The 12,150-nt window shown below is 40.8% G+C and overlaps 1 protein-coding gene across 1 annotated transcript in view; it reads left to right on the forward strand.

Annotated features, from left to right (window-relative positions):
• Window positions 1-12,150, forward strand: part of Znrf2 (zinc and ring finger 2) — a 72,432-nt gene that overhangs the window by 845 nt on the left and 59,437 nt on the right. Inside the window, exon 2 of the mRNA XM_055611820.1 lies at window positions 2-224. Coding sequence (XP_055467795.1) covers window positions 2-224 — 223 coding nt within the window. The remainder of the gene's footprint in view (window position 1; window positions 225-12,150) is intronic.

Below are 12,150 nucleotides of genomic sequence, written 5' to 3' on the forward strand. Positions count from 1 at the left end.
CGGCGGGGCGGTGGGCAGCGCGGCGAGCGGCCGCGCGGCGCAGTCGGCCTTCAGCATCCCCAGCGGCGGCGGCGGCCCGTACGGCTCGCAGGACTCGGTGCACAGCAGCCCGGAGGACGGCGGAGGCGCCAGGGACCGGGACCGGCCGGCGGGCGGGGGCCCCGGCGGGCCGCGCCTGGTGATCGGCTCTCTCCCTGCCCACCTCTCCCCGCACTTGTTTGGAGGTACGGCCCCCCGCCTTGGCGGCGGCTCCCCAGATAGGGAAGCGCCCCCGCCCGCTTTGCAACGAGGTGAACGGGACAAGTATTGTTTTAAAACAAACTGACGAAACAGCCTCGTGGTTGTAGCTTTTAGTACCAGGAAGTCAGGGGAGGTGGGTGGCTGAGTGAAGTTCAGCCCCAGAGCTGAAGGGCGAGTAATTTTAAAGGCCCAAAGCCAGAAGGGGCTCACGTGGACGTTTGGGTGTTGGGGGGTGGGGGAGGGAAAAAAGGAAGTTATCTCTGCTTTGGATCGACTCCTAACAAAGCTGCAATCCTTGAGTCTCTGTAAATAGCCTTCCCTACTTACTGGGTACATGTTACCTGGGTGTGTGTGTTAAAGCAAAGTGTTGTTTTACCCTCAGGAAACTGCTGCTTTTACAGGAGTGGCTAATGTCACTACTGCTTAGTTTGAGCTGATTGTGGAAGTGTTCAAGAACAGTTATTTAAAGAGATAACCATCACAGTGATCACAACTGTACCCGCAGAGGCAGTAATTGGACACGGTCTCTCGAAGACCGGTGTTGACTAGAGTTAAGGGAAAAAAATTTAGAGGTCAGTGATGTGCTTTTGCCTTGTTTGAAAGAGGAAATAGGTAGGGTGCACTTGATCGTGAAAACGTGAACTCGACCGCACATTCCTGCCTCCGTGCGTTGAGCATCTAGTATTATGCATTCATATTTGAGCACAAAATGATGAGCACAAAACTCCACCCCTTCTGTTTTTAAGACCTCTTTATTCGGGTCCTTATCAATGTAAGAAATTTGGTTGAGCCGAGCGTTTCCTAATTTGTGTTCTAAAGCAATCAGAATCCAGTGTTAGTTGACCAGAGTGTCTTGTTTAGTTTCTACCATCCTAATGATACCCTGTACGCTTGGGATGAGAGCCCTTAGCTTTTAGCTACCTTTATTATTTTTTAATAACAAAGCGTTGTTTGTTTGTGAGGTTCTGGGACTCTAACCCAAGTTACTGAGCTAACGTGTTAGGTAAGCTTTTTACCGCTGAGCTAAACATCTAGCCTGCTCCTTAAATCACTTGCTCATTGTTAAGTTTTACAGTGTCAGTAATTATAGCAGTGTTTTCCAAAATCGAGGCATCTTAAAATTTTTTTTTTTTTTTGTTTTTGAGGAAAAGAACTAATTATGTCCTTCACTGTGATTTGAGGCACTGTAATTTTCTGAGAATTGGAGAGTAATGCTACATTTTGAAAATATGTATCTTTTTAAAAATGAAGATTTTATGGAGCAGTTATGATCATCACAAGTAGGAACAAGAAACAGGAATAAGAAAAGTCTCTTCAAGTTAATAATTAGTATACTGATTACTACTTAGATTCGGTTTTTCTCAGGTTGATGATTCTCTTTGATAAGAGTTAGTTTGTATGTCATTATTTTATTAAAGTAACTATGTGGAGCTGGGCAGATGGCCTTTCTGCTATTAATTCCTGAAAATTGGCAAGACCTGTTTGCCAAACACTGGGACACAAGCTTTTTATTTTTTTAATTTTTCTAATTTAATTCTTAGATTTGTGCACCTCATGTGTAGTTCTTCAGTAGTCCTGTTGAGTGTGAAAGACAGGTTTGGGAGGAAGACAGTGGCTCTAGGGAACGTGGGGCAGCTTTGCTCATCCAGATCTGTGGTGAGGTTGAGGGCCAGGAAGTCCTAGGTCATCAATTGTGTGGAATGACTTCAACTTTTCCCTCCAGTTCAATAAGAACTATTACATAGATGTGTCATTCTTGGGACATTTGAGAAGATAGTTACTCATTTTTTTTTGTGTTTCCTGATTCATGTGAGAAACTTCTCTTGACAAAGGCCTAACGGGGATCAGAAATGACCTATTCTTACTTGAGAAAGGATGAAAAGTGCTGTGACCTTAAAATCTCTGTTGAGATGGATACCTAATGAGATTTGTACCTACCTGTATGTCGTGGGGTCATGAGAAAACTGATAGAAGCATGATTCTAATAATTCTGAGATGGAGGGAACTAGATGTGGAATCTTAAGTAATTAGACTTGATTCTTTACATTGACTTCATGTTTTTAATGTTTTGTACCAGTGTATTTAAATACTGTTGTTAAAGGGTGGACATATCCAGTGTTTTTTGAGTTATGAATTGTTAAGGCATATATAATAGACTCCATTTGAAAATTGAGAAAAAGTATTTCTGAATTTAATGGGAAGTACGTATTGTAACTATATAAACCACTGATGTTTGTAGTTTGCTAACCAGAAAATATGTTACTAAAAATAATCAAATAATCGTTCTTTGTAGACTCTCAATGCCAAATATTGAAAGAAAAACCAAAACTGTCACTCTTTAAATTGTTTTACTCTTAGGAGTCTAGCTAGTAGATTTGTAAGCTGCTCTATTGCAACCAGGTGCCAAATTGAGTGAGGTTTTTTTGTGGTGATTTTTTAGTTTTTCTGTCTTTGGGATATATATATATATATATATATATATATATATATATATATTATAGTGGCTGCACATCTTTCTTTTTTTTTTTTTTTTCTCTAGAGAATTAAATAACTAGAAGGGAGGTGACTAGCCTGATATTTCAGCTTCTAGGCATTGCGCTCTCATAGAGGTCATGATATAGGTAGACTGCATGGAGTTGTAGAGGAAGTAGGGCTGGCTTGTTTTCATTTACTTCTAGACTGGTGAGGTGAGTCCTGTGTATATACCATGAACAGAAATCCTCTCTTGATTACTGATAACATTCTGGTCCCATTTGTTTTAAAACTGGCCTCATAGGGCATCGTTAACATTTGAAAGCCTTGGTATCTTCAGGAGGATTTGTTTGACTTTATGCCTGCATTTTCCTCCTACGTTGCTGAGTTCATAAAAGCTGTTAATAGGAGTGGTAAAATAGCCTTTCCTGATGTAGCTGTCAAAGGAGGAGATTTAGACTCCCAATTAGTGGAGACTTTCTAGAGAAATTATATGGACTTCAGTAATGTATCTGTATGTCTGGTAGTGAGATTGTAAAGTGAATTACTTTGAGACATTGAACCAGGAGTTCTTTGCTGCTTTTGGCTGCTTACTTGTCTTGAGTTTATTTGGGTGTGGCTTGCCTGGGAGTAGTCCAGCAGCCTGTAATTCAGGTGTCTCCTGTTACTTATATTGAAAAAGGCTGAGCCATCATTTGAAATTGAGTGTGTTAAATAAGATTTGTATTCCTAGGAAGATTTATTTAAATTAATTTTTAGCACAGATATGAAGTTTTATGGAGTTGTTCTCAGTCATTACTTACAATAGGTGCCGAAATGTTTGAAATTGGGAAATTGTAGTTAAGCTGCTCTCCATTCTTGGATTTTCTTTTATACAGTTGGTAATTTTCTTGCGATGGGGCAGAAGTGATCTTTGCTGCTCTGTAGGGGAAGCCATGCTGCTAACTACCACTCCTGCCGTTCCTGCCAAGGGTCCCGGAGAGTTAAGGTTTCTTACTTGTAGCCTTTAACACAGGTGATACCTTGCTTGCTGAAGTGTGGCATCTGTCCTGGGCGCTCCTGCTTTGGGAACAGTTTGGAAGTGACTTTGAGGTCGGAGGTGGAGTGGGATGAGTTGCACAGTCTGGCCCTTTGAAAGCTGCAGGACTTGGCTGGTGGAAGAGCTCTCTGTCTGTGGTGTACTCGCACCAACAAGCCTGCCTGCCTCTCTTCTGCTTGGTTGCTTTGCCTGGTGACCAGTAAGTAGGTTCTTATTGCTGGTGGCCCACCTATCTCTTGTCTTGTGCATAATTTTATGGAGAATTACCTTAATGCTCTACTTATCAGACTGACTGACTATGCGTATAATCTGGGATATTGGCAGATGGACTAAGAGAAAAGTGCTTTATGTAGCAAAGTACTTTCTAAGATTTACTCTCTTCTGTAAATATTCCTAAGCATTTTAAGTGCCAGCTTGTTTAAATTTTGTAGGTTCTGCACTGTTTGACATTAACGTGTTTAGAAATGGGAGAAACCATGGTATTTTGTGTGAACAAAAGGGTCAAGAAAGAACTTCTGTACTGTAGGAGTATTTGCTTTCTATGCTGCTCCTTAGTAGAGTGTAACAAATCTGTTTGATGCAGTATACATTGTTGAGTATCTGTGGGGCAGGAGCCTGGGCACAGCTGTGGGCCAGGCTGTTGGTGTGGGCACTGCGGGTGCTGGGGAGGATCTGCTTCCAAACTCCCTCAGGTGGATTGGCATAATTCATTTCCTTGTGGTTAGGGTCACAGTATCTTACTCCTCTCCTGCCTCCTAATTCTTCGTGTAGAGCCATAGAGTCCCTGTCCCTCCCTCCCTTCCTTCCTCCTATTTCTTTTTTTCTGTGTAACAGTCCTGGCTGTCCTGGAACTCTCTACACCAGGCTGGCCTGGAACTCACAGAGATCTGCCTGTCTCTGCCTCCAGAGTGCTGGCTTATTAAAGGTGTGTACCACTACCACCTGGCTGGTGACATTTTCATAGTTTTATCTTGTTTACTTTGAAAACATTCACTTCTCCATTAACCTCTTTTGTGCCCATCTCCTTCCTCCTTCCAAATAGTTCCCCTTTTAGTTTCATCCTCTTTTTAAACCTAGATTTCAAAAACATGAAGTGTTTGTGTTTGAGTCTGGCTTATTTCACTTAACTGTACTCCTCATTTCTGTCCATTTTCATGCAAACAACGCGTCACTTTAGCATATTTTATTTTATGTATGTGAGTGTTTTGATTGCACATATGTGCATGCACCATGTTTGTGCCTGCTGCATGAGGAATTCACAAGAGGATGTCAGATCCCCGGAAGCTCACCGTTGTGAGCCAGAAGATTGGAGCTGGCTCACAGGCAAGAGGAACAAGTGCTTGTAACTGCTGAGCCATGTCTCCAGCCCCTTAATTTCATTCTTTATGGCTGAATAGAACCCCACTGTCACTGCATAGACCATATTTTATTCATGTATTGAAGGAGACCTAGGCTAGTTCTGTAACTTAGCAAGTTTGAACAGTGTCACTGTGAACATAGATATGCATGTATCTCCATAATACACTGACTTAGATTTGTCTGGGTGTATTCCCAAGAGTAGTGTTACTAGTTCATATGGTAGTTATGAGTTTTCTGAGTTTAACTGATTTCCACAGTGGCTTGTTAGCTTCAGTACCAGCAGAGGGGACCATATCTGTTCTATCTTAGGCTCAGCCCATCACCTTTGCCACTTGTCATTGGTTAGATACATATAGGCCTCGTCCACAGTCAAGGGGAGGAAAGGTTTAAACACTAGAAAGTGGAAATCAAAAGTGGTTGCCCTAAAAGCTGTTTACCACATTGAGTATAGACTTGGGTTAATCAGGTTAACATATAAGTTAATTTAAATAAACCCCACTTTTTATATACTTTCTAAAACTTGTAGTCATTTATGTGACAAGTATAAAATTAATGACCATGACTCTTAGTCCCTTTAAAACATTGTGCATGTAGTGTCAAGAGTACAAACATGAGGCTGTTCTTGTGTAGTTCTCCCTGGAAGCTGAGAAAACCGACTGGTGGTTGTTTTGGTGCCACGTAACAAGTTTTGTAATAGGACTTTTAGCAAAATGCTTAAGTGTATGTTGTGAGTGCATGGGGAGTGAGGAGAACGCTTCACTGTGGAAGGAACATGTGAACTGTTTTTGAAGGATTTAGAATTTTTGGTAGGAAATGCACTATCAACTGTAAAAGTCTACAGGAGCTTGAAATTTGGTGGAGTATGCCTGGATTGTGCAGGAAGGAATGAGACGCATAGTAAGCTAAAACAGTAGAAAATTGGGCTGGTTGTTGAAGTGCAGAAGGGGAGAGGTTGTGGGGTAGAGACCTGTTTGTGGCTTTTCTTTAAATAGGGCTTTAGAGTTGACCTGATGATATTCCAGCAGAGACTGAGAAGAGCAGGCCCTGAGGCTGGGACACAACAGTCCCAGCCTGAGGTGTGCCTGTTGCTTGTGTCTTGATAACCTAGGTAGTTGGAGTCCAGACGGCTGTAGGAGATAAGAGCAAAGGTGTGGCATGGTCAGAGATTTACCCTAAACAGGGATACAGAGGTCTAGAAACCTGTTTTGAGCAGAGAGTTGATGTGTAGTTGATGGGTTTTAAAGATGACTGCTGTCTGTGAGGGAGCAGACAAAAATCCGAGTCAAAGATGACTACAGACAAGGTGTAGCATCAGGTGTAGTAAGAAGTGGCAAGATTCTGATATGTTTTTAAAGGTAGAGCCAAGGTGATATAGAGGTGAGAGACTTCTGTTTTTGATTTTGTTTTTTGTTTGTTTTTACAGTTGAGTAAATCTGTAGCTTATGCTATTCTACAGCCCACATTATTGTTAACATCCTGCTAAACCGAATTTCACTTTTCTCCTGTTCTTGGAAATTTATTAGAGACATGGAATTACTAGAACCCAAGATCTGCATTTGGTCAAGGTATATAACCTTTGTTCCAAGGGTGCAGCTTCAAGAAGAGTATGGTTTCTTAGGAATATGTGAATACTTACTTTCTCTTCATGAAATCTCACTGGAATGAGTATTTTTATGGAAGTTCAGAATAGTAAACACACCTTGAATATGTTTTTCAAAAGCTGTGAAATGTGAAGTTCCAACTGTAATTGATCCTAACTGTAATTTGTATAGTTGTGATTAGTCTGAGCAGTTCATTAATTTATCCTATTTGCATACGTGTAAACAGGGTGGGGCATAAATTATACACACACACACACACACACACACACACACACATACACACACACACATACACACATACATTAAATGTGTATATACAAACTGGGTTATTGCATATGATTTATTCCTAAATGTCAGTTCTTGGTTTGAACAATACGTTCTGCTTTTATTGATTTTGTTTTACTGGCTTTATTCTTATCTTTATTGCTTTCTTTTTCATTTTAGAGTTAAATTTGTTTTTTGTAGCTGCTTTATTTTTCACATACTTGCATAATTGGGCTTAAATTACCTCTCAGTACATATAATTCTTTTCTATAGCTTTTGGATGCTTCACAGTTTCATTGTCACACACTCATTGTTTTAAAAACAACTTTCGAGAAATAATTTGCTAGCTACATAGCGTGGTACTTTGCATCTAAGGAGCTATTTTAAAGTGTGTCTTTAACATTTGTAGATGGCAGATTTATTGCTGTTATGCTATCTTTTTGTTAATAGAAATAACTATATAAACTAGATGTGGGTTGCATTGTGGTCAGAAAATCTTAATCTGTAAATTCGTCCTGGAGAAATAGCACAGTGAGTTCTTAAGAGCACTTGCTGTTCTTGCAAAGGACCTGGGTTTGGAGCCCAGCACCCCCATGGCAGCTCAAAACTGCCTATAATCAATCAGATCCAGTTCCAGAGGATCTGATGCTTTCATTTGGTCACCACAGGCACCAGGCATGTTTTTGTAGTGGTATATATATATATATATATATATATATATATATATATATATATATATATATATATATATAAAAGAAATATATAAATCTTAAAAAATCTTGCTGGATGGTGGTGGAGGCAGAGACAGAGGCAGGCAGATATCTTTGGGTTGAAGGTTAGCCTGGTCTACAAAGTGAGTTCCAGTACAGCCAGGGCTACCCAGAGAAATCCTGTCTCAAAAACAAACAAACAAACAAATAGACAAACAGACAGACAGACAGTTATCTCTAAATGATAGACATATAGGTGAAAATGGCAAACAGTAAATCTGTTTTTAGTGTGGGTCCCAGTCTACCTTCTCATCTAGCCACTTGTGCCTACGGAAAAAAAAAAAAAATTTGTATGTGTGGGAGCCAGGAGAGGGCAGGTGCAGGCAGTGTGTGGAGGTCAGAGTTCAATGCTGGATGAACATTACTTTATCCATTGCTTTTCTACCATATTGTGTGTGGTATGCCTGCAGGGCGGGGCGGGTAGGTAAGGTGAGTATATATATGAGTGTGCATACATGTGGAAGCCAGAGGTTGACGCTGTCTTTGTCACGGTCTGTGTTTGAACGTGGACCTTTCTGCTTCTGCTGGATTAACTGGCCAGCACTGCAGATTCTGCCTGTTCCTTCCTAACCGCACTGGGGTGGCAGGAGTACATCTGGCTGTTCTGTGTGTTAGAAATTTGATTGGCAGCAAGCACTACCCACTGAGCCATCCTCCTAGTTCTCCACCTTACTTTTTTTTTTTTAAAGACAGGGTTTCTCTGTGTAGCCCTGGCTGTCCTGGAACTCGCTTTGTAGAGCAGGCTGGCCTTGAACTCAGAGAGATCCACCTGCCTCTGCCTCTCAAGTGCTGGGATCAAAGGCTTGCGCCACCACCCCCTAGCTACACATTACTTTTTGAGGCAGTTTCTCAAGGGACCTGGAGTTCACCAGTTGGCTAGACTGGCTGCCAACAAGCTCCGAGGATGCTGGGGCTCTAGACTCAGGTTCTCATCGCTGTATTGACTGACCCTACTTTTAATTTAATTTTATTTTTTTACTTTCTCCAAAATTCTTTTCAGACTATTGGATTATGCTTCATGGCTTGTGATAAAAACTTTGTAAATATTAATTGCTTCCTAAAATGTGCTTGAAGGCTACATTATTATATTTTAAAACAAGATTACTGGTCACCAAAACTATTGTTATATTTAAATCACATAAAAAATGTGCCCAGCATGAAGACATTTTTAAAATTTTTTTTTTAATCTGTAAGACTAGATATGCAAGTGGGTGGTGAGTGTGTGGGTGTGTGTGCAGGAGGGTGTTCAAGACCTGGGAGCTGTGATGCCTGTTTTTACATGGGTCTTGGGATCTGAACTGTGGTCCTCATGGTCTGAGTAAGTGCTCTTAACCACAGAGCTCTCCAGGTCTGGAGACATGGTTTTTGTTGTTGTTGATTTTTAAGACTTACTTTTGATTTTGTGTGTGTGTGTGAATGGTTTGCCTGAATGTATGAACAGTTCACTGTATGAGTGCCTGGTGCCTGCTGGGGCCAGAAGGAAGGTTTTGGATCCCTTGGAGCTGGAGTTGTAGGAGGCTGTGGATTGCCTTTTGAGTGCCAGGAACTGAACCCCAGATTCTCCGCAAGAGCAGTAAGTACTCTTGGACCATTAAGCCATCTCTCCAGCCTCTAAACAACTTTTCTATCCCCGTGTTACAGGAGCAGAGTGAGAGAGACAGCGAGCCTTAAAAAAATGTGTTATTTTGCTCAGATTCAGTATCAAATTAAGGTATCTCTGCCTTTGACTATTCTGTTGTCTCATAGTTCTGAAAGATACCTCCAAACAAAACCTCTAAGAGAATTGCGGTTTCCTAGCCGCTGAAAGTCAGGAAGCACAGCTGGGTAGCTGACAGCTTCTTGCCTAGACTGGCAGGGAACATTGTCCTTTGGGTGTGCCTTCACTCCCCTAAGGCTGAGTCTGGTGTCAATCAGGCTGTACCTCTGCTTTCCTAACTTTACAGGAACATTATTACTCATTAATACATTTTTCAAAGAGTGTATACTGTTTTTCTTATTGTGGCCTTAGATTAATTTTATAATTAATTTTATGGATTCTATTTTTTTGGGGTGTGAAGGATCCACTGGTATCTTACACTTGCTGCCAGCCTAGCAGCCCAAGGTTGGTCCCTAGAACCCACAAGGTGGAAGAAAACTATCAGAGCTCACTTCTTTGCCCCGACAACCAAACTGTAATCAAGTCCCCAATAAAGTGCTTTCTTCTTTCTATAAGAATTGCCTTGCTCATGGTATCTCTCTCAGCAGTACAGTGTTTGGTCGGCAAGAATATCATCATATGGTTTGGAAACCTGTTTTTCTATTTTGTGTGTTTTGGGGATTTTTCTGTGAGAGAACATGTAAACTCAACTCTTGTTTTTAGAAAGTGTGTGTTTACCCGTCTGATACAAATGCACTGGCATTTAGGAAGGTTCTGGTTTCTGTGGTGCTAGATTGAATAGGTTGCTTACATATGCTAGTCAGGTGCTCTGCTGCTGAGTTCCTAGCTCTTTCCCATGCTGTAATAAGTATCAGTGACTATGTCTCTATACATACACAAACTTCTCCAGTATGGGTGCTGTTTGACAACAGTAGATACAGTGTGGTACTGATCACCTAAGATTATTGTTAGACCCAGGTGTAAGGGCACCACCTCAAGAAAGTTGCATGCTTATGCAAGCCATGCTTCAGGGCTTCCCAGGCCATTTACATGGCCACCTGACTTCAGATTTGGGGAAGAAGGCTACACCATCTCAGGTGTTTTGGTTATTGTAACCAAATACTGGCATTGAGTGCAAGGCTTCCTGCATGCTAGGCAAGTTCCTACAGTACCAGCTCTTTACTGTTTTCGATAAGATCTCATTAAGTAAGCTAGGCAGGCCTCAAACTTGTGATCTTCCAGTTTCCAGAGCAGCTAGGCTTACTTCTTGGGTTTGGTAATTCAACACTGATTTATAGAGCTCAGAACACTGTAGTTATCATTGCAGCATTATTATAAAGGTCACAACAGGGCCACAAAATGGAGCCCTCCATGGCTCCAGATCCACAGAAGCTAGAAAGCACAGAAAGCAGAGTCGCCATCGCTACCCCCTTTTCCCCCATTGAACACATGCTCTGTGTTCATGCACCAGGGACCTCCAAGTCGTCTAGCCACACCACTTATTTGGATTTCATTATGGCAACGTGATTAATTTGAAATTTGCCAACTTACTGACTCTGAGCTCCATCCAACCTCCCTGTCTGTAGCTCAGGATGACTCAGAGCCCCATTCTCCAATCAGAGTCCTTTCTAGCTCATGTTCTGAACGTGTCCTCAGCATGAAGTCAGGTGTGATCCAGTCATTTGAGAAACTATTAAAAAAAAATTAGAAGCGCTGCCAGAATCTTGGGGGGAAAAAAAGACAAGTGTTTTTATTTTGCAACAGTTACCAAGAAATAAAACTTACTAGTTGAACAGAATGCATGTTTTAATTTTGTGTAGAAATTGACCCTCCCTAAAGGCATAACTAACTTATTCTGTGCCACCAGTACAATTTCTGCTAACTTTGCTGTGAGATATATTTCTCCTTTTTAAGAAAACTGCTTTTCTTCTGTTTTGCTGATAAAACCTTTTCACTTGCATTTCTTGAGTACTAGTGAAGATAATCATTTCCATGTGCTTATTGTTAAGCATGTTCATATGCTTTTGAATTGCTTGTTCATTAGCTTTGCCCATTTTTTAGCTAATATGTTTATTTTATATTGTGCTGTAGTTCATTGTATAATGCAGACACAAATTTTTTTTGTGTGTATACATGTTTCAGATATTCTCATGCCACTAGCTTATAAAAGAAGGTTTTATGTATGAGGCTCACTGTATTGATTTTTAATGATACAGGGTTATAAATTTAAATTAAAATGGTATTTGTAAATCTGTTCCTTATAACTGAAGAAGAAAAGATCTTTCTTGTTTTTTTCCCCCCCTCTTCTTTTTCGTATACCAGGGACTCACTAAGTAGCAAGCCACCTTGGCTAGTCTGGAACTTGATAGGAAGACCAGGCTGGCCTTAAAAGTCATAGAGGTTTCCCTGTAAAGCTGTTTTTGGTTTTGGTTTTTAATTTTTTTATTACAACTTAGAATGCACAATTTTGAATTTCATGGAGACTTAAATTATATGGAGCTGTGGTGTGTGTCTCACTTTTTGGACAAGGAAGAGTTGAAAAGCAAGAAGAGATTATTTGTGGTAGTATATGAGAAGTCAAAGCTACTGCCATAACCTGTGGGTAGTATTCCTATAAAAAGCTGTATAGTATAGTATTCTTTGAATAGAAATATATGTTGGAAGAGTTCATTTTTACTAATTAAATTGATACGTGGGGGGGGGGTCTAGAGGTTAAGAGTAGGTACTCTTCTTACAGAGGACCTCTGTACAGATCCCAGCACTTCCATT

This window comes from Psammomys obesus, unplaced genomic scaffold, assembly GCF_907164565.1.
Source record: "Psammomys obesus unplaced genomic scaffold, mPsaObe1.curated_primary_1811, whole genome shotgun sequence".
Taxonomy (NCBI): domain Eukaryota; kingdom Metazoa; phylum Chordata; class Mammalia; order Rodentia; family Muridae; genus Psammomys; species Psammomys obesus.